This window comes from Myodes glareolus, chromosome 5, assembly GCF_982192425.1.
Source record: "Myodes glareolus chromosome 5, mMyoGla1.1, whole genome shotgun sequence".
Lineage (NCBI taxonomy): Eukaryota > Metazoa > Chordata > Mammalia > Rodentia > Cricetidae > Myodes > Myodes glareolus.
This window is the reverse complement of record NC_142030.1, coordinates 23,501,688-23,523,926: the sequence shown is the minus strand read 5'-3', so window position 1 is coordinate 23,523,926 and position 22,239 is coordinate 23,501,688. Positions and strand designations below refer to the sequence as shown.

Genomic DNA, 22,239 nt, shown 5'->3' with positions numbered 1-22,239 from the left:
GGTGTTGTGGAAGTGTGTTTACGGAGGCTGAGTGAGAGCGAAGAGGAGGGGCTCTGCGTTCAGCCGCCTCTGCCCAGAACAGGGACCCAGCTATGCCTTGTGTTCTGCCCTCTCTGTTCCTGGGTGGCTCACTTCAGCTTTGGAACCCTTGAGGAACAAGCACGCCCAGCCCCCTGAGCTCCAAGGGATGTTGTTAGGCAACCAGGAAATGTGGTTGTCATTAAGAGATGGGCTGGGTATTGAGACTGCATGATTGGCAGATAAGAGCAGAGGGCACATATCAACATTTAGATGGAATAGCTTGGAAAACAAGATGCCACCATCCCGATGTTGGGTGTGGCGAGGTTTTAAGGTGGGGGTTTTGAGTCCTTTTCCGGGGTAGGAAGGGCTTCTGGAGCCCCCTGTGTTGTGTATGTGGGGAGTCTCTCCCCACACCTCCGTAAGTGGAGAGGCATCCTATGGAGGAACAGTAGAGGTGACCTGCTGCAACCTCAGTCCCAGGGATGGAATCAAGCCCCAGTTACCAATGTTCTTCTACCATTGTCAGTCAGCATCCACAGCTCTCTGTGCAGGAAGCCGGAGGATGAACTGGGGGGGGGGGGGGGGGGGGAGACGACACAGCTTAGCAAGGCTGTGCAGAAACGGAGCACCAACATTTCGTCCACACCCATGCTCCTACCTACTTGTGTCCTGATTTATTATTCACCTTCCTCTTTAAGCTTATGTCTGCTCTCTGACCGGGAATCTCACTGCAAACAAACAGGACATCACTCACTGAGGAGTCCTCTTATTTCCTCCTACCCCGGGCCCATTCTCCTGACACCCCACCCCACCCCATCCCTTCCCACTCTGGCCCACTCCCACCCTCCCGTGATCACTCAATCTGACCCTCACTCTCACTCTTCTTCCCCCACACCACTCCACCCAGCCTTGTCCCTCCCTGACTCACCTCAGGTCCCATTGTCACAAACAAAAATTTCAGCATAAGCCTCTCCAACCGGTTTGGCTTAGGTGTGCAGCCTTCCATGGGGACTGAGACCAGTTGAAGTAGCTGCTTGGACACATGCAGGTAATATCCACATGGATATGGACAGAGGCAGGCCCGTGTGTATTTGCAACACACAGAGACACGCAAAGGAAACGTGATGGTGAGATGTCATGGGTCACAGAGATAGATGAGTCTGTCTTCTCCTGATTGAGGGCCCTTGAGGTCAGGGATCGCGTGTCCTATGTCTTTGTCACCTCCCTTGAGCCTGACACTTAAGTGTCTGTTGACTGAATGTGCACTTGCAGGCATGCACGGTGATGCTGCTCAGACGAATGCATGTGCGAAGGATGCCATCTTTCATGGCTTGAATTGTCCCCATTCTTCGAGCTCAGAATGTAGGTGGGAGGAGGGTAGGTAGTGAGGCATGAGGGGAATGGGGAGTCAGTGTTGAAAGAATTGGGCTCTGAATGTAGGCACTGGTCCTGAAAGGCTTTCATAACCATTATTTTAGTATATGGCCCCTGACCTGAAATATGGCTTCCCTGGGAATTATCTCAGAAGAGGTTAGAAAAGGCTTGAATATAAAGCATATTTCTCAGGAGTATGGTCTACATGAATCATTATAGGACTAAGGGAGGGAGGACTTGAAGATAAATATTTGTTAGATGAGGAAAGAAAAATTCCTCCCTCAACTAAAGGCATGGACAGCCGCCTTATTCTCTCTGGCCGTGGCACCTACAGCCCCCAGTTTAATGTTGTTTACTAGGGCCTAACCATATCCACTAAGATGTAGGGGTGTTCATTACCTTAATACTGCCTCAGAGAAGTCCTGTTCCCCTTTAGTGATCCCTATGACTAAAGTTGGGGCGACTGATTTAGGGTCCCAGTCTCCAGGGGCTCAGAGATATTCTGGTTGGTAGCCCTCTGAGGAGAAGAATATATTGTGAATAGAGCTACCCAAGCAGACTGGATACTCACTTTGTGGTCTAGCTGCTTTCCCATCCCCATGCCTCAGTTTCTCCCGTGATTTCCTGTACCTAGAGGGATGAATCCGTGGGAAGGAAAGAGCTCCTCTGACAGCATGTGATAGGATCCAAAGTGTGATAATTATAATTATAACACAGGATGCTCCCCCTCCCATCCCCCTGGCCCTACCCCACCCCTGCCACACTGGATCTCAAAGCAGCATCGGGGTGGGGCTGTTCCCCTGGCATAGGTGGGGACCTGGGTCCTGAAGAGGGGAAGGGGTTTGCCAAGGCGGAGGTGGAGAGAAATTAAGGAGATTTGGCATCCAGCCTGACCCTTAAATCTGCCTCTGACCCGCAGGAAATAGCCCTCGAGGAAGAGGCCACTATCATAATCACTGCTGAGAGGTAGGGTCCAGAGAGGGGTCTACTCTATGGGGCAGCATTAGAGCCTGGATTCCAACCCCAGTTCAGAATGGGAACATGATCATTTGAGATCTCTGCCTGCTGACCCTCCCTCACCATCTTCTCCAGACTGACACTATTGATTTAGAAATGCAGGCCTTCCTAAAAAATGCACCCAGTTCCCATCATGGTTGTGAACACCCCTAGCACAGTTGACTGGGCAAAATTATAAAACAAGCCCGACTTTTAGTACTTCACAGAGGACAGCTGCCATCCTTTCCCTCGGTTTAACAAGTTTACTGTTAAATCTTGGGCATGCAACAGGCCTCAATCAATGGCTCTTGAATTAAAGCTTACAATTTAGTTAAGGAGATAAGATGTGCACAAATTATGAGTGCACAAGCTATAATAAAGAGACTGGCAAGGACCGAGGAAGACGAGAAGAAAGGTGGGAGGAGCCGAGAAAGCTTCAAGGGAGATACGGCCTTTGAGGTCAGTTTTGAGAGATGAGCAAGATTGACAGGTAAGGGGACTGAGGAAGTGGCTTAGTGGTAGAGAGCTTAGCTTGTATGCACAAAGCGCTGGTCCTAGGCCTCCGCCTAAAAAACAAACAAACAAGAAAACCAGAACAGGTAGAGTTGGGGAAATTGGGACCGAAAATCTTCTACATTATTTACCTCCCCCATTATTGATACTTCTTTCTTCTTTTCTATGCTTCTGGACATGAGAACTGTGTAACCTCTCTATTTTCTTTCCCTGGGTTTATCCCCACATGTATGTGTCTTTTTAGTTATTATTATTGTTTGAGGTAGAGCCTCATATATAGCCCAGGATAGCCCAGAGCTCTATGTAACCAAAACTGCCTTCACCTCCCAAGGGCTGGGACTGCAGAGATGCACCAGCATGTCTGACTTTTACCTGTCTTTGAAATTCCAGTCTGCCAGGGATCTCGCCTCCCCTCTTTCAGGGGATAGATATGTACCCCTGCTTCCTCCGGCTCTCTAGCTGTCCCTTGGTTACTTTTATTCACCCATATTGGAAATATGTGATCGGATGAGCATAAGAGTTACAGGGGTACAAGGATAGAAATCCTCGCAAAGTCCAGGCACATTGTCCTCCCCATGATCGTGGGGAGGCACACCGTAGAGAAGGAGGAAAGCCCCCCTCCTCAGGTTGTGCTGATGCACTTTAAAAAATCCTGCCATGTGTGTTAAGTTGTTGAGAGAAGATTCTGAGAGGAAAAGCAGGAAATCACAGGGCTAACCCCCACTCCCCTATTCCCACCCCCCCCACCCAGCCCCTCCACCTCTCCCATGCAGGGGTGGGTCAGAGGAAGGCAGTGAAGTTCTTTCTCAGAGGGTTCTCTGCACTAACTTTCTGCTTCCAGAAAATCATTAGACTAACTTGACTGTCCTCTAGCAAGTCCATCCTCCTATTTAGGCCTTCTGAAACATGAGGGAGATGGGCCAGCAGGCCAGGGACCTGCCTCAGTTCTCTGATTCTGTGGCACCAAAAGTTGAATCTTTCAGGAGTTTGAGGAACTTGTCAGGGACCCCAGGAAACAGCTGGCCTGGCTGTCATATGAAAGGGTTGGGTGCTTTTCCAGACACATCTGGTGCTTCCGTTTTTAAGACACCCAGGCTCCTTGTTCCACGCCCCCCTGCTAGAGGCTCACCACCACTCTCAAGCTGCTGTCCATACCCTCACAGGTAAAGCCCCCGTTGCTGATGAGATCCCACTGCCCGCACCCAGATCCGTCCCTTCTTCCCTCCCTCCTTGGCGCCCATTAGCTAGCCCAGGCCGTGGGGGCGGTGGCTGTGGAGTCTCCTCTCTGTGCCAGGCCCGGCCCCCGGAGACGCACCTGTTCTGACCTGCTTAGCAGGTTCCCAGGTTTCTGCCTTCGTTGTTGGCCACGGCGTGGGAAGCAGCTCTGGGGGAGCTCAGGGCTCCCGATCACGGCTTCTTGGGGGTAGCCACGGCTGGGTGGGTAGAACTGGGGCCTGGGTCCCCTAGTGGAGACCCAAGTGGGATAGGCAGGTACGTCAGTGCCTGGGGACTCCGTGACTTTCTGCCTTCTGGGTCAGAGCTTTACACAGCTCCAGAACCGGCTCCCAGGGAGAACTCCGTGGAACTCAGAATCACTGGGCAGGTCTGCCTTTCAGCCAATGCCCCTGTCCCTGGGAGCCGAGATGTGGGGCCTTGAAGCCTGGCTGCTGCTGTTGTTCCTGGCATCGTTTACAGGTAGGACTTGCCTGAACCGTCAGGACTCTTGCTTCTAAGCCCTACCTGGCAGAGACAGGCATACACACACACTCACACACACACACACACACTCACACACACACAGACACACACAGACACACACACACACACACACACGAATGCACCACATACCCAAACATTCCCTTTCCTTGGACTCCGGATGGAGAAGACACTCTCTTTCTCCTATTCATTCCACTTGCCATTAGTGCCCTTAAAAGAACCAATGTAGCTCTTTCTACTCAAGTCTCCTCTCTGTCCCAAGACCAAGCCACTTAATGTCTGTAGCCCCTAACTAAAACCTTGCTTGCCAAGGCCTCTGTGGACACACACGCACACACACACACACATGCACACACACACACACACACACACACACACACACACGATACAGGGCAGGTAGATTGAAAGGTGGACTCCTCCGAGGACCCTGCTCACCCCAGGGCTTCCTGAAGGTTTTGTGGCCTACCCACTGGGCTTCAGAACTGCCTCAGCATTCACCAGGAGCAGGAAACCTGGTGTCTGGGGAGTGGAGGGGCATTTCTGTCTCCTTCTCCTCTCATAGTAATATTCTGAGCAGCAGGATTGGGGTGCTCATTATGGGATTACAGGAAAAGCCTTGAAATTCCTCTCACCCTAGTGCCTCTCCCTCCCCGGCACACACACTAGTAGGTGGAGAATAATGGTATGTGTTTCTTACACAATTGAGGGGAAGTTAAAAGGCAAAGGGTCTTCTAGATGAGATGCGGTTGGCTTTTATTCATTTATTATCTCTCCATTTTCTCCGTTGAATGCCTATACAATACTTAGACTTTCTGCTTGCCTAATATAGTCAGAACATACATAAATCATCAGAATGTATCATTGTCAGAGCGAGAGGGAGAGAATGTGTATGCAAGTAGGATGCCATTGGCTGTTGCTGGGGAAGGAGGAGCGAAGAACTCTTTTTCCTTAGAAAGACAGGGCCTTGGCTGCAGAGGACAGTAGGGTCCCCAGCTCAAGAAACAAAAGCAAGGGACTGTCAGTTGTCCAGCAGCACTTGGTGACTCTCTCCCCACCCCCATTCTCAGCTGAAGCACGAGAGGAGAACAAGGCATAGATGCCTGATTGGCAGGCTTGAGGTAGCCCTCACTCTGGTCTCTGGTAGCAGAAGGGTCAATGGGTCACTCTCCAAAATCAGGACGCTAAGTTCCAACCTCTGCCACCTGCCCTTACCCTCAGCCCCCACCCTTAATTCCCATTTTCCAGATAGCCCTTTTCCCTGGGTTAAGCCAAGAGGGTGGGGCCTCCTGCTGGGCCAGGGAACCCAACTGACACTTTCCTGGGGAATCTACCTACCCCTGAGGAATGGAATCATGCTGTCTCAGGACTTGGGTAGGATCAAAGAGATCACTACTCCAACTCCTTCATTTTAAAGATGGGAAAACCAAAAGAAACAGATGGGCAGGTGAGATCTGCAAGATTACTCAGCGTAAGAAGCAGACCCAGGGTTAGTACCTTGGTCACCCGACTCCTTGTTGAAAAAAGAAAAAAAGGAAAAAAAAAAAAAAAAACAGGATAGCTGAGTGCACGTGGTACTAGATGCTGGCGATACAATGGTAAGGGTACTACCCCCGCCTTCCTTCTCCGTGATGCAAAGCTGTTCTTTCTAGTAGAAGCCCAGAGAAGAGGGAAGGAACTCCTGACTAGAAAATTGCCCCAGACTTCACCCGGGTCTGAGAGAAGCTAAGCTGAGGAGAAAGGCTGGCTCCAGGATTGCCCAGGAGACTGGTAGCTAATCGGATGTCACTGAACTTCTGCTGCCATGACCTGCACAGAGATGAAGGCTGTTCCCAGGAATCCCTGGAAACTCGCACTATGGGGCCACAGCCCAAGGACTAGATAGGCCCATCCCCTCTGTTTTGGCTCCCCTGTATGTATGTGTAGGCATCTCGTTAATGGCCCTAGGAACCTAGACTCATTTTATACCTCTGAACAGCCCTCAGATTTGGAAATCAAGAGCCTTGAGTTCTGATCCCATTTCTTCCATTAATTTGTTAGGTATTTTTGAACAACTGAGAGACTGCACCAGGAGACTGAGAAGGACTGGATGGTCTCTGCAGACCTTTTGACTCTGAAATACTAGGCTTCTGTGATTGATTGTCCAGCTCCTGGCTTGAAGTGAAGTGTTTGTGGTGGTTGAAGAATTGTTCAGTCTCCCTGAGGCTGAGAGGACCCTTCCCAAGGACACAGCCTTCCTGGCCCAATTGCAAAGTGACACCTGCCCCCCAACTCCAGGACCATTAGAGCACTGAACCCTAGGGCCCTGCCCCACCCCTGACAGGGAGAGAAGCCCAGGCTTGGGAGGCGCCTCCAACACCACAGCTCTTTGTTTCTTCTTAATGGGATGAGTTTCCGGGTGAGGTCTCATCCCTCCTCCCTCCCCCATCTCTTGCCCTGGGGCTGAGGGGCCTGAATCTGCAAACTGTTTTCCAATAGGTTCCCAGATTCTAACTCTTTGGGGTCCTGCTGGTCCGTGAATTCTAAGTTCTGTCTTCTGACGGTTAGGATCAACTTTTTGTTGAAATTAATTTCCTAGAAAGGGAGGGGCCCCATCCCTGCTTTTCTGCTCCCGTTGACAGAGGTGGGCAGGCCCTTTCCTGTAGGGCCTACCCAAACCCAGAGAAGCCAGAAAGGAAGGTTTGCTTCCCCGCCCAAGTGTGGAGAACCAGGAGAATCCCAGGGAAGCCCTTGGCCCCAGTGACCCTGGTTCCATCCTAGCATTTTTGTATTGATGTAGCGGGGGTAGAGAGACCCCCAGCTACAGCGATAACAGTGAGGAGGTTAGTGTGCACAGTCCCATCTTCTAGAGTATAGCCTCAGAATCCAGGGGTCCTGGGGCAAAGCGAATGGGGGTGGGAGGATGGGGGTACTAGCCACTGAGGAGAGCAAGTCCTCTAGGGGGAGAATGCCTGTAGAATCTGGTCTCCAAAACTTACACTGATCTTGGAAAGACTCGACAAAGAAGGGATGAAAATGAAAAGTGGCAAACTGAGTCAGGAGCATAGAGAGCAGAGGACCTTTGGGGTCCAGATCTGGGAACAGAATCTAAAGCAATTAAGTTTAAATGGGAGTTACCCGCCTGTATTCTGGAGAATGGGGGTACCATAACCTCTCCTTTCACTGGAACAAAAGCCAGCAGTGGCCTGAGGAGCTGTTCCCATGGCTTTCTGTGCCACCCCCACCCCCAACACGTCTCTCAAAGACTGTGGGCTAAGGTTGGGGCTGTGATGTGGAATGAAGCAGGGCTCGACACAATGGGAGCAGGGATGGGCAGAATGTGCGTGGTGGTGGTGGAGGCTAGATCTCAGGGGTTTGAGAGAAGTTGAATTCTAGGTCTCCCACCCACCCACAGCGGTGACTCAGCAGGGCTCAGACTCTGGCTCCTGGGGGGTTTAGGGGACTTATCTGTGCTGAGAGCTGTGTCTAAGGCAGAGCCGCCCGCCTCATGAACTGTCCGTCCTCCCCATTGTTCCTCTCTCCCTCTGTTACTTATGTGCCCCCCCTCCCTAGACACTAATCTGTGGGTGGGCGCTTTGCCCAGCTTGGGAAGCTCTCGTTAAGCTGGGGGGCTTAGGAAAAATGAGGGGTATGTGAAGGAGGTGGGTGAAGGCAGAGGGAAAGCTTTTGGTTTTCAAAGGTCCTCAATTCCAAGGCCAAGGTTACGGGCAGAGGAAAGTCCAAAATAACCATTTGCTTTGTCTGTGTCACCTGTCCTGGGTGGACGGGGACCTAGAAGCTTCCCTGTCATATCTTCTCTTATCTCAAACTAACACACTTACGCCAGCCTTCTCTGGTGAAGCTAGTGACGGGAGGGAGGCAAGAGTTAACAAAAAATATGAGACCCTAGACAGCCTGGACCCCTCCCCCTAGCCCCAGGCATCCCCCCCCCAACTGCTTCCCACTAAACCTGCACCAGACAGCTCTTACCCCAGGCCTAGAGCCAGAGCTGGTTTTTCTGGTGGTAGCAAGCAGCAAAGCCCTGACAGAGATTCCCAGGGAAGAATCTCTGCTTGGGGGGTCAGAGTATTGAGGGGGCCCAGGGGTGTGGCCATAGGGGATAAAAAGGGTGGGAGTCCCTTTGTAGAAACCCAAAGAGCAAGAGAGAGGGAGCCTTTGTTTTGTTTGTTGGGGAGGCTCGATGGGATGGCAATTTCCCATCACCTGGAGGGACAGTGACCTCATCTCTGGTTACCTCCACCTTTAGCCTGAGATGAATCTGCCCTGAAGTCTTGGGGTAAGATGGAGAGGGAAGCCAGGGGCCACATTAGAATGGGCAGAAGCCCAGAGCCACACACTGACCAAATGCAGTTGAGCCAGACATGCGGAAGCCAAGATAAATGACATCAAAATATTTACTATGTGTGCGGCGTTCCCCAGTAGGGTGATGTGGACTGTGTGTTCCGAGGGTGAGATGTATATGTAATGGTGTGTGCATATATGTTCATATGCCAACACATAGCTCTTCCGTCTGGGTACAGAAAAGTTAGGATGTATATTTCCCCGAAGAGAGCTGTGAACACATATATGTATGAAACACCTCCAGGTTCTTGCAAGGAAATAGTTTCACATACACACGAACTAGAAAAACTGGCCTAGCCCTCATCCAAAGATTCAGACACAAAAGACTCGACAGTTATTACCTTTGTCACACAGACACACCTCAAGGACCCCAATGTGTGTACATCCTCTTATGCACCAGTAGAAGACACTGGCGGATAAAAGTCCCTAAAAAAAAAAAAATCTCGTTCTCAAACACGTTGCTAAGGTTGGGCATCTGCAAGTGCCAGCCTCAGTTTCCCCTTTTGAGCTTAAAGGCCAAGACTTACAGAGAAAGGAAAGTAGGAGCCAAGGAACAGAGTAGGGTGTAGCCAGCTAGCCCAAGCCAGGAATGGAGGACCTGTCTGGGAGCGGGCGGGGTACACAAAAGGCAGGGCCCCAAAGAGGCCTGAGGGGGCCTGGCCAGGGGTGGGGGAGGCTGAGGGCAGGGATCCTGTCTGGCCAGTTGGGCCTGTTCTCTCCCTTGCGCAAGGTGGTGGTGGCTGTGGCTAGGCCTGCTGCTCTGTAGCAGCTTCTGAGTCACTAAGGCTCCTGACCAGCGTCCTGGTGCTCCTTGAGAGGAGGGGTGGGGAGAGTCAGAAGGAGGTGGAGTGCCCAGGAAGCTAGAGGCCACCAGCCTCAGCAAACTACACACCAGCCTCAGCAGTAGAAGGGTCTGTGGGCTTGGCCTGGCCTGGCTATTGCATGCCCATAAGGTGACCTCACCAGGCAGGCGGTGTGTCTCCTTCAGTCTGGTGACATCATCATGCTGACGCCAGGCAGGCACTGGGTGGGGAGAGGAGGAGACAATCCTGGCTTGCCCTGGCTTGGAAGCCTGGGTTCCTGGGTCCATTTAGCTCAGGACAAGGATACTTGGGCCCAACTTCTCTCAATTCATCTCTTTTGATTTAGAAGATGAACTGAAGGCCATTGGAAGTGGGGATGCCTCAGCCTAAGATACTTCCACTAAATAATGGCTTTAGGACAGTGTGGGTTTTGTAGGAGCAATTCCAAAGGAACTTCCCTGATCCATTAGGTGCCTCAGTCTGCAAAACCAGGGCTTGTGCCTTCAGGATGAGGATTTCGGACTCACAGGTTAGGAACATTATGGATGGAGACGCAGGCATGTGATGGGTACCCAATTCTTACTGTGTCCTAAGGAGGTATTTTGGGGGACAGAATATGGATGACTTGTAGTGGGGGCAGGGGGCAGTGTAAGGGCTTGAGAGATGATGGTTAAGAGCACTTGTTCTTGCAGAGAACCTGGGCTCAATTCCCAGCACCCACATGGCAGTGACCAGTCACCTGTAACTCCAATTCCAAGACATCAGATGCTCTCTGCTAACCTACACGGCCACCAGGCACATAGTATACATATATGTAAGCAAAACATTCATACACGTAATAAAACAAATAAGTAAGGTAAGGAAAAATTTAACGATGGAAATATGGGACCTGCCAGTGTCACAGAAATAGTCTTTGGAAGGATTTGTATCTCCTGGTGGACAGGACTGGGGTCCCTGTGACCTGCATCCACATTATTGTGACTTAAATCCACATCAGTGTTTTGCAGCAGGGTGAGCTGAGAGCCCATATCGCACCCCACCGCCAGGCTTTTTTGACAACCTTACTCCCTTTAGTGCTAGGAGGAGGTACCTGGGAGGGGTGCGAGTGGTTAGCTGGACTCCCAGGCTGGGCTGGGTGGGACCCATGTCAGCTTAGGCAGGTCAGGGCCCTGGTATCTGGCCCTGCAGGTCTGTCTCGTCCAGTCTGGGGCCCTCCCAACTCCCAGCAGCAGCATCCTTCCCTCCACCCCTCCTATCAGGGCCACAAGACCCATTCATCTGTCTCCCTGGAACCCTCTGCCCTACTCCATGCTTCGTTTCCTCACTACATGCCTGCCTGTCTCCATCGCCTTCTTCCTTTGTCTGGTCCAGAGTTGCCCGCTCTGGCAGTGAACCCAAACAGTCAGTTTATCTTACCCCCACCCCAAGGTTGCCATGCCAACACTTTCCCTGCCTCATCCAAATAAGGGACTGTGCCTTCCTCTTGGTTCTACTTTCTTTCTGCTGCCTCTTTCATACATCTACTCACTCATTTGTATGTTCTTTTCGCTTTTGATTTTTCTGTGGGGATTGAGACATTGTTTCCCTTTTGTTCAGGATGGCCTTGAACCCAAAATCTTGCCTGAACCTCTCCAAGTTGGGATAAGAGGTATAGGCTACCAAGCCTGGCTTTGTTCATTCATTCATTGATTCACTCAGTCAATAAACATTCATCAGCGTCCCATTATGTGACAGGAAGGAGACCACATAACACTGACTGAGTGTGAAGTCAGAAGCCATGTTTTTAATATGTGATACATGAACCTGTTTTGACTCTTCGGAAGCTCAATGCCTTGGGGAAGGAGAACACGAAAGTAGAAAGTCTGATCTATAGGTTAAAGCGCTATGGTTGAGGCTAAAGCAGAGTGCTGGCGAAGCACAGGGGCAGGGCACCCAAAGCAGCTTGAGGTGGGGGAAGGGAGGGAGGACTCAGGAGGAAATGATGTCTAAGCAGAGTCTTAAGGCATGAGTAGGAGTTCTCCAGACAGTGATGAGTAGGAGCAACCAGACACAGGGAGGAGAGCATTCCAGGCAGGGGTACAGTGAGAGCAAAGGTGACAGACAGCAGGGTGTGTGGGGTACTGGCTAGAGGCAGGGATTATAAACAGTTGGATGCTCTAAGTTGGAGCTCTGGCCACCCCAGAGCACTCTTCTGCCCTGGCCCAGCCCCTGACCCTCCCCCTTACCCCTGGGTTTTGTTTATTTATTCATTTTTTTAACAACCATAGGCATTCCCAGGCCCAACCTTCTTTATAAACTACCCATTCTAGATATCCAGTTATCTTTGAGTCTTTCCTGTTCCCCACCTCTCTCTAGTCAGTGACTAAATTCATACCAAACGTCCCCTTTTATCTGCCCAGTACCACCTTGCCAGGCTACGGCCTCATGGTATCTGCCTCAGTCTCTTTCCATGACCCGTTTTCTGGTCAGATTGCATGTTGTCACCTGCTTCATGCCACTTGCTGGCTAGGGAAGCTTTGGTGACTCTCCACTTCCTACTGACCAAATTTGAATTCTTTTTCCTGGCATGGGTAGTCCTGGGCTATTCGGACCCACCCTACCCCAGCTATGGTTTCCCTGCTGCTCGACATACACACCCTATCTTAGGTTGGGTCCTCTTCTCTTTGCTTCCTGAAGCAGCAGCCAGCCTCTCTACTCCCTTAGGTGTTTGCTTACTTGATCCTCTATCATCAGTGCCTTTCTAGTTCTCCTGGGCCTCCTGATCCCACCCAACTCATTCATGAAACCTTCTCTATGACTCCCACATGCCTCAAACAACCTACGACCCAGCCACCAAACACTAAATCAGAAACCACTATTGCAAGTCAGGTGGGGTGGTGCATCCAGTAAGCACTATGGAGGCTGGGGTGGGAGAACAGTGAGTTTGAAGCCAGCCTGACAGGCTACATAGTTAAGACCCTGTCTGAAAAAGAAAGAAGAAGAGAAGGAGGGAGGGAAGAGAGGAGAAAGGAAAAAAAAAAAGAAATTATCATTGCATGATTTCATACTTGTCTGTTAGTAGCTAGATGATAGATAGATAGATAGATAGATAGATAGATAGATAGATAGATAGATAGATGGATGGGTGGATGTCTATCATTTGTATTTCTTCCTCCTAAACAGACCTCGCGTTCCATGAGGGCAGGAAATGGATCTTTATTTGCCAGCAAGGATATGTAATGGACGTATCTAAATTCAAATTTTCCAAATGCTTCCTACAGCTGCTCATCAATTATCAAAACACTAGTCCTTCATCCCTGGTCCTCTGATTCTGGCTCAACACTCTGATAATTGCTGTGTACCTGCCCTGACCTCATCTCTCCAGGCCCCTAACCTAGGGGCCCTTTTTGTCTTCAGTGACTTGCTGGTTCCTGCCCCTAAGCCTGTTCATGCCATTCCTCCCACATGGACGACCTCCTTCTCTCTGGGAATCCAGGTCTCTCATCTTCAAGCCATGGGAAAAAACGTTCCCAAGGGCCTTATCCTTCCAAAATGGCTCATCCAAGGTCCCAAACATTCTGAACATTTTCAATCGCTCTTCACCATTCCTTCCAAAAGCACTCACTTTTACTTTTACCCCATTTGGTAGACTGTGCCTCCTGTGAAATTTGTTCTTGGTTTCCTGGTTCTATGGGCTGAGATTCCATTTCCTGGAAGGCTGTGAGCTCTGTGAGGGGCAGAAGCTAGGTCTCTGGTCCTGTTGTAGTTTCTTTGCTCAAATAGACTTCTAGATTGCAAAAGGGTGAGTCTTCCATAAATCATCTGTGTGGCCTTAGGGAAGCCACTTCCCTCTGGGTCTCAGTTTCCTCCTCTGTTAAATGGCGATAATAACGCCTACCTTCTTGGGAATGTTGTGTGGATCTAATGAGGTAATGGCTAGAATGCGCTTTGCAAGCATAAATTGCTCCTGGAGTTCCGGCTGCCTTTGCTGTCGTTATCATTTTGATTGCGTTCCTTTAGTTCTGGCTGTCCCCTCATCCTGACTTACTGTCTGCCCCCTGCAGGCCGATGCCGGGCGGGTGAGCTGGAGACCTCGGACCTGGTGACGGTGGTGCTGGGCCAGGACGCAAAATTGCCCTGCTTCTACCGAGGGGATCCGGACGAGCAGGTGGGACAAGTGGCATGGGCTCGGGTGGACCCAAATGAGGGCACCCGGGAGCTGGCCCTGCTGCACTCCAAATACGGGCTTCATGTGAGCCCCGCCTATGAGGACCGCGTGGAGCAACCACCGCCCCCACGAGACCCTCTGGACGGCTCCGTACTCCTGCGCAACGCTGTGCAAGCAGATGAGGGCGAGTACGAGTGCAGAGTCAGCACTTTCCCTGCCGGCAGCTTCCAGGCACGGATGCGGCTCCGTGTTCTGGGTTAGTAGGGCCAGCTGGGCATAATCAGAATTCGTGAGTGGGTGGAGGGGAGTAGAGACAGGACGGGACAGCAGAGATGGATGGTGGCAGAGGCAGAACAGGCAGACATAAAAGATAAGGCCATGTAGGAGTGAGGGAGGATTACCTCCCTCAGTACCTCCCACCCAATCCATAAATTCTCTCCAAAAACTGCCAAAGCTGGGGAATAATACATATTTTAGGAAGCTTGTCCTTCCCATGGCCCGAATTTCACTCTGTGCACCTTTGCCCTTCTGGAGCATGGGCTTATTCTTTCGAGTAGCTTTTCAGAGAGCTGAGAACTTCTGCCAGACTCCACTTAAATGACCTCTTCTCCAAGTTGCACTTACTGATTCTACGAAAGACATCAACGCAAAGCTTTCTTCACCATCCTAGGCGCTACGGTTTTACAATGTGAGAGTCACAGATGTGAACATGAGGCCCAGCTGTGATGTGACTATATGTGAGCAGGGGAATGATTAATAAGTTTATACGCCCCTTGATTGGGACTTCAGTGAATGTGATCTAAGACACGATCACATTTATCTATCTATCTATCTATCTATCTATCTATCTATCTATCTATCTATCTATCTATCCATCTATCAGTTTTTCGAGGCAGGAGTTCCTCTGTGCAGCTTTGGAACCTGTCCTGGAACTTGCTTTGTAGACCAGACTGGCCTTGAACGCACAGAGATCCACCTGCCTCTGCTTCCCAAGTGCTAAGATTAAAAGCATATGCTACCCCCGTCTGGCTCACAATCACATTCTAAACCACTACTTTGCATTATGAACAGTGGTGCTGGTCAACCTGGACCTATGGTCAAGGTGTCTTTTCAATTTTGTGGCTGGGCTATTTTGAAGCTAGAATTTTTTTAAAAAAAAATCAAAAAATTGTGTTTTGGGTTATCTTGAAGTTAGAAATAAAAAGCCTTCATGTTTTTGCTTTGGGTGGAAGTTAGTAGCATAAGTCTTGGAGGGGAAAAAAAACAAAACTTGAGTGAAAAAAAAAAGCTGGGCATAGTGATAAATATCTATACTTACACTGCTCCAGAAGCTGAGTCAGGAGAATGGAGAATTTTGGGCCAACACACACCCCAAAACAAAATCTGTGACTCTAGGCTTTGTCACTTAAGAGCTGACGACCTGGAGCAAATTACTGACCCGCCCTGAGCTTTGGCTTTCTCATCTGAAGAGCAAAGCATAGTAACATCCACCTCACTAGTGTGTTAGCAGAATTAAATGAGATAATGTATGCAAAGCACTTAGCATAATAGTTGACACGTAGTAAGCAGTGGTTATTATTGTTATTATTACATAGATAATATCTAATTAGTTCTAAAATTATTTTATTTTTTTAAAAAAATAACCTATGCACATTGTAAAAAATTCTAATAGCGAAGAAAGATGTAAAGACACTTGAAATTACACCACTGATCTGGCACTTTTCTTAGTAAGATAAGAAAAAGGGACTGGAGCTTGCTTCGGCAGCACATATACTAAAATTGGAATGATACAGAGATCAGCATGGCCCCTGCGCAAGGATGACACGCAAATTCGTGAAGCATTCCATATTTTTAAGACAAGATCTCCTGAATAAATTGGGAGCATGGGACCATGGGAGAGGGTTGGAGGGGAGGGGAGAAGAAGGGAGAGGAGCAGAGAAAAATGTAGAACTAAATAAAATCAATAATAAAAAACGGGGGGCTGAAGTTTGCAGCTGGGTGGGACTGAGAGAGGCTTCCTGACAGCGGATCTTTCATACACTCCTCCCCCATCCACAGTGCCTCCCCTGCCTTCACTGAATCCTGGTCCACCGCTAGAAGAGGGCCAGGGCCTGACGCTGGCAGCCTCTTGCACTGCCGAGGGCAGCCCAGCTCCCACTGTGACCTGGGACACAGAAGTCAAAGGCACTCAGGCCAGCCGCTCCTTCAAGCACTCCCGCTCCGCCGCTGTCACCTCAGAGTTCCACCTGGTGCCTAGCCGAAGCATGAATGGGCAGCCACTCACCTGTGTGGTATCTCACCCTGGCCTGCTCCAGGACCAGAGAATCACCCACACCCTCCAAGTGGCCTGTGAGTATTGGGGTATATGGGTGAGATACCCTATGATCTGAAAATAGTGCTAAGACACTGTGACTCTGAACCACGCCAGGAGGGTCAGCCTGAGAACGGAAGACTTGGGGGCCAGCCTAGATGCCCTGGGAAAAATCATTGTGGTCTCTGTGAGCTTTTGGTTGGTTTGGCTGGTTGGCGTTTTGTTTTTGTTTTTGTTTTGTTTTGTTTTGAGACAGGGTTTCTCTGTGTAGTCCTGGAACTAGCACTGTAGACCAGGCTGGCCTCGAACTCACAGAGATCCACCCCCCACACACACCCCACCCCTGCCTCTGCCTCCCAAGTGCTGGGATAAAAGGCAAGCCCCACTGCCGCCTGGTGTCTCTGTGAACCTTGTAGAAGAGACTGCCTTATTTTTACAGTGTTGATGGGAGAATAAAATATAAATATGATATCAAAGGTGTTTACAAAATATACAGTTTAGAGTTTGGAGACAGACTTGGGACAAATCGTCATTCTGCTATTTACCAAATGGCTATTTAATCTTGTTAGGCCTCATTTTATTCACCAGAAAATGAGTGTAATTATACCAACTCTACAGGATTTTGATGAGAATTAGCGTCCTTGAATGCAAAGCATCTCACAGATTTGAAATCCTGTAAGGGTTCAGTAAATGACAGTGTTCCCAGCGTTAGACTGCAAGCCTAGATTACACTGCCATTTGACATGAAGTAGGAAATCAGCACATGTCTGTCAGGAAAATGAACAAACTGGTGGGTTCTTAGGCCCTTAGCGAGCACCTGCTCAGTGAGTAGCAGTATGCTACGTGTCACCAGAGAGTCAGAAAGACTGTGAAACTCCCTTACTCCAAGGGATGTGCGGCTTTGCAGCACAGGTCAAACAAAATGAACTCTGAGCTTGGGGTGGGGGTGGGGGGCACATGACAATGTGGTCAGGAGCTGTGGGTGAGGGGAGAGGGAGGCTGATTGTGTAGGACAAGAGGGGATTCATGGATTAAGGCATCCTCCCATTCTTCCTCCTCCCTCCTCCCACTCCAGTCCTTGCAGAGGCCTCTGTGAGGGGCCTTGAGGACCAAAACTTGTGGCATGTTGGCCGAGAAGGAGCTACACTCAAATGCCTGAGTGAAGGACAGCCCCCTCCCTCATTCAACTGGACACGGTAAGGGCCTATGCCTGCAGAAAGGCCTAGCATGGGGCTAGCATCCTTTTCTTTCCAGGGCCAGGATGAACTCATTATGAGCTAGGACCACATATTCTGAACCCTAAATAAGTTAGGGCATATGTTCAGACCAATATAAAAATATGCATAGTCAGCAAATATTACTGGCACGGTCCAGGGAGTGTGTGGTTACCCATAGGGAATATGTAGATATCTTCTTGGCTTTCCCCCCCTAACTTTAAACTATGAACTAAAACTATAGTAGATATGAATCTTTTTGCTATTTCTGAGTGCTAAAAGTGCATGAGACAAAAGACAGCTGGCTATTAGTGCTGGTATACCAATGCTTCTTATAACCATCATGTTGCTAGCACCCCAGAAACACCCACTCTCTTCCACCAGCTCCTTCAAGAGCCCTTGTCTTTTCTTCCAGAGAATTACGAAAGGGTAGGACAACCATGTATGTGAGCCTATGATAGACATGTCCTTACATGTGGACGTATGAACGATACATGTGGCCTTGTGCCTAGGGCTAGGTTTGTTTACTCCGCCATGTAATATCATAGGTGGTGGAGCATGCAATCACAGTTTCCAGGTACCTCCGAGGCCAGCTAGGAGTGGAGTGTCCTGTTGTGTGGACTTTATAGCATGTATACCTGTTACCTGGTGCTAGATGACGTGATGCCTGTGGGAGCATGTGGGATGGCACGCGTGTGGATCTTCCCCAAGTGTGTGTGGGGGTGCCCGGGTCAGGTTGGGCGGCAGGGAGAAAGGGCCTCTGCCTAGACCTGCCTAGGGTAGGGAGGGGCACCGTGGGAACAGCCTGAGGCTCTGGATGACGTCATGGGGGAGGGGGATGAATAGCTGCCTGGGCACGTTGGGTGGTGGCAGCCTTAGCCTGCCCCAGCCAGCACCCTTCAGCTTCCCTGTCCTTCAGGCTGGATGGACCTCTGCCTAATGGGGTGCGAGTGAAGGGGGACACTCTGGGCTTTCCCCCACTGACCACTGAGCACAGTGGCATCTACGTCTGCCACGTCAGCAATGAACTTTCTTCGAGGGATTCTCAGGTCACCGTGGAGGTTCTTGGTAAGCACAGTGGTTGGGGAACAAAGACAGGGAGGCTGAATCAGAGATAGGGGTGGGCAACAGGAAGCAAGACAGAGAAAGAAATGAGAAAGAGTGTCTTTGGGGATGGTGGATGGGGTTACTCTGAGTGGTTAGCTGAGGTTAGCTGAGGATGTCTTCTATGAGGATAATATTTGGGTAGCCATGGGGTCTGGGGTAGATCCAGAAAGGATCTGGGCATGCACCTCAGACACAGCCTGTCTCCAGCAGACCCTCAAGATTCAGGAAAGCAAGTGGACCTGGTGTCGGCCTCAGTGGTGGTCGTGGGCGTGATTGCTGCACTCTTGTTCTGCCTCCTGGTGGTGGTGGTGGTACTCATGTCCCGGTATCACCGACGGAAAGCACAGCAGATGACCCAGAAATAGTGAGTACTGGCTGCACTGAGTGGGTGGAGCTGAGCTGAGAACAAAGACAATGAAGTAGGAGGTGAATCAGAACAGAGGAGAGAGGACACTGGGTAGCCTATGACTGGACAGCCTTTGGGGAAGTGGGGAAAGCCTGGGACCTGGACCACAGCCTCATGAGGAGGCATAAGCCTGAGAGAAGCACAAATCCATATGTCCTCTACTATGCATACTTTAGCACTATGCGGCACACAAATGCTTTGCAGCCACATTGTCATCTGCAGCCACAGACTCTGTTGCAGGCATAGTTTGGCAAGAGTTCCCTCCAGTCATTGTGCACAGGCTCAGCCAGGCTAGACTCACCGTAGGAGGCTGTCACTGCTCTCAGGTCCTGACAAGGGGGTGTCTTTCCCAGTGAGGAGGAGCTGACTCTGACCAGGGAGAACTCCATCCGAAGACTGCATTCTCATCATACAGACCCTAGGAGCCAGGTGTGTGCTAAGGATGGGTGCATGTGTGGGGCATGGGCACACGGGTTTGCTTGGGTCTGGGCTCCTCTATAGATAGGAACATAGCTCTATACCAGGTCTGGTTGCTAACTCATAGGTGGAGCTGAGCCGAGGCTGGGGTATTAGCCGGGGATAGATGCTTTGGGGCTGCTGGGACTCCTCCTTGCAAGGCCCTTTTAGCACTGGGTTGGGGGCTGCTCTAGGGATCCACCACCAGTGCTGGTTCCAGGGTGGGTTTTTGGGAGTGAGTGTGGGAAGGGGGATGCTTGTGTCAGAGAGACAGGAAACTACGGGTTGGGGGAAAGGTGATTAGGGAGGAGGCTGGTAGAGGATGAGAGAGGTGAAGAGGCTGAGGGGAGGAGGCTGGACTCTCTTCTGACTCCTCCTCCCCTATGTCTGGGCTCCTGCAGCCGGAGGAGAGTGTAGGGCTGAGAGCGGAGGGCCACCCTGATAGTCTCAAGGACAACAGTAGCTGCTCTGTGATGGTGAGGCCCCCGGCCCCACCGGTGTCCCCAACAGTCTCCTCAGGCCCCTCTCCTGGCCCCAGATGTGGTGTTACAGCAGCCCCCTCCACCAGTCCCTGCCTCTCATCCCTGGCTCCCATGTGAGCCCCGCCCCGCATTTCTGCTGTGCCTGCGTTCTCTGTCTCCCATCCCTATATATAACACCTGCTCTTGCCCTCCCCACCCCCAAATTTCCAAGCCCCATGCCTCCGGGACAGCCATTACCCATGCTTTACCTGACCTCTGACCCCATCACAACCCATCCCTACCCTACTGTGTTTGCCTGTTTGATCTCGACTGCTGACTTATCCTCCGCCCTTGGTCTCCAGAGTGAAGAGCCAGAGGGCCGTAGCTACTCCACGTTGACCACAGTGAGAGAGATTGAAACACAGACTGAACTACTGTCTCCGGGCTCTGGGCGGACAGAAGAGGAGGAGGATCAGGATGAAGGCATCAAACAGGCCATGAACCATTTTGTTCAGGAGAATGGGACCCTGAGGGCCAAACCCACAGGGAATGGCATCTACATCAACGGGCGAGGGCACCTGGTCTGACCCAGGCTGGCCTTCCTCCCTAGGCCTGGTTTCTTCTGCTTCCATGGGGGATTTCAACTCTTCTTAGGCGAACCCTCCTTAAAAGCCTGCATTTCTTTAGGAAGATACTTCCCACCCCACTGACTGCTCCACTTTTACCTCCAATCCTGTTCATCAGGAGGGCTCCACTGGTTGAGTGTCTCCTATTTGTGTGTGTGTGTGTGTGTGTGTGTGTGTGTGTGTGTGTGTGGCATGCATTGTGCTGTCATATTAAGAGTCCTAGCTGATGGTATGTGTGCCACAGGATTTGTGGCTGTGTGCAGAACATTGCTAGGGTGTGGCTTGTGCCTAGCGTGCCTCATGTGTGACCTCTGCCTGCAGACGCAGGTATTATTCTCAGACCCCAGAGCAGTATTAGTGATGCAGAGGTTGGAGGGGAGACGTGGAGACTGTGGGCCAGATCCAGGTGTGCGGGCATAGCTGGAGCTAGAATCTGACCTCCAAAGTGGGGGAGCTGTGTTCCCACCCTTGGGGGGCAAGTGTGAAGCAGACGTCCAGGGGTCTGCCAGAGGCTTGAACTGTTACAGAAGCCCTCTGCCCTCTGGTGGCCTGTGGGCCTGCTGCACGTACACACCATACCGTCTGTAAATGAATCTCCAAGGGAGCCTCCTGAGTTCACCTCAGGCTCCCTTAATAAGAGAAAAGGAAACTTAAAAAACAAACAAACAAAACCCTTTTTGATTACTGTGCATGCTTTTTGCTGGGCTTGTTTAAGCAAGGCCAGCCCACATAGGCATTTGACAAGACTGTCTAGCAGACCCCACAGCAGGAGCTAATTTCTATGGTTCTGGAAAGTTCTCCTCCTAGGGCATCTTCACCCAAAGAGGCTCTGGGGAGGAAACTGAGTGCTGGCGGAGTCTGGAACCAGTAGTGTGAGGTATAAACATGGGGAGAAGAGGGTAGAGATGGGATGCTTGACTTCCATGCCCTTCAAACCTTCCCCTAGTTGTGCCTACAACTAGAGTTGGGACTTGGTGTCAAGGGCCCTTGGTTCAGTTGTGTAGAGGGCAGAGGGTAGCAAGGGAAGGTAGAAGTTCAGGTGAGGTTTGAGCTGCTGTGGGCAAGGGTGACAATAGCTCCTTCCCCAGGGTTTCTGAGTCATTAATTTGGGGCTCTTCTGGCATTTTCTATGTGTGGGGCCTGGGATTAGATGCTTTTCTTTAGCCTGCCCAAACCTACTCAGCCAGAACACTGAGATTTCCTATTCCAACCTTGGTTGGCCTGCAATCTGGTCTAACAGAGAGGCTTTCATCCCATTCCCAAGGACTTGTGGACCCTGAGGATCTGGGGTCCTAGTATGTATATTTTATGTAAATATATGTATATTTGTACATAAAATGATATTCTGTTTTTAAATAAACAGATAAAATCTTTTCTGTCTGATTCCTGTCTTGCCCCTTGACCTGGGTAAGTCACAAGGGCCTTCTCAATGTCCTCCCCTTTGCTCCTGGGCAGGGTGAGGACCCAGATACTCACAGCTAAGAAGTAACAAATAGCTTTCAAAACCCTTTTAGCCATTTCCGAGTGCCCTCAGGTAGGAGAGTGTGGATGTGACCTCCTTTAGGGGAAGCCAGTGCCTTAGTGTGCAAAGTGTTTCGAATTTGACTGTGCTGGAAACTTCCAACAGCTGTGTGGGGTGGACAGCCGTGTACTCTTTCACAAAGAAACTGAAACTCAAAAGGCAGCTGGCCTGTGTCCTCGTTTTCAAAGGTACGGCAACCGAGGCTCAGTGAAGAAACGTGGCTTGACC

At 50.5% G+C, this 22,239-nt stretch overlaps 1 protein-coding gene and 1 non-coding gene across 5 annotated transcripts; both read left to right on the top strand.

Moving 5' to 3' along the window:
- The first annotated feature begins 4,219 nt into the window (after positions 1-4,219).
- Positions 4,220-21,862, top strand: Nectin4 (nectin cell adhesion molecule 4). 4 transcript variants are annotated; one of them, XM_048452085.3, is made up of 9 exons: positions 4,220-4,599; positions 13,805-14,164; positions 15,967-16,257; positions 17,295-17,415; positions 18,353-18,501; positions 18,748-18,904; positions 19,300-19,375; positions 19,804-19,878; positions 20,226-21,862. In XM_048452085.3, the coding sequence occupies exons 1-9, from the start codon at positions 4,524-4,526 to the stop codon at positions 20,448-20,450; spliced, it is 1,530 nt and encodes a 509-aa protein (XP_048308042.3). In that variant the 5' UTR covers positions 4,220-4,523; the 3' UTR covers positions 20,451-21,862. The 4 variants fall into 4 exon arrangements, with proteins under 4 accessions (XP_048308042.3, XP_048308053.3, XP_048308045.3 ...); XM_048452088.3 differs by having other exon boundaries at positions 4,221-4,599; positions 18,751-18,904; XM_048452096.3 differs by lacking the exon at positions 19,804-19,878.
- Positions 15,658-15,761, top strand: LOC125412373 (U6 spliceosomal RNA). Its single transcript, XR_007235579.1, has one exon. It is a non-coding gene; the product is annotated as a U6 spliceosomal RNA (small nuclear RNA).
- Positions 21,863-22,239: the final 377 nt, after the last annotated feature.

Coding starts and splice junctions, on each gene's coding strand:
- Nectin4 (XM_048452085.3), top strand. CDS start 4,524: ATGCCCCTGTCCCTGGGAGCCGAGATGTGGGGCCTTGAAGCCTGGCTG. Junction 14,165..15,966: donor GATGCGGCTCCGTGTTCTGG/GTTAGTAGGGCC, acceptor CCCCATCCACAG/TGCCTCCCCTGCCTTCACTG. Junction 18,502..18,747: donor GGTCACCGTGGAGGTTCTTG/GTAAGCACAGTG, acceptor GCCTGTCTCCAG/CAGACCCTCAAGATTCAGGA.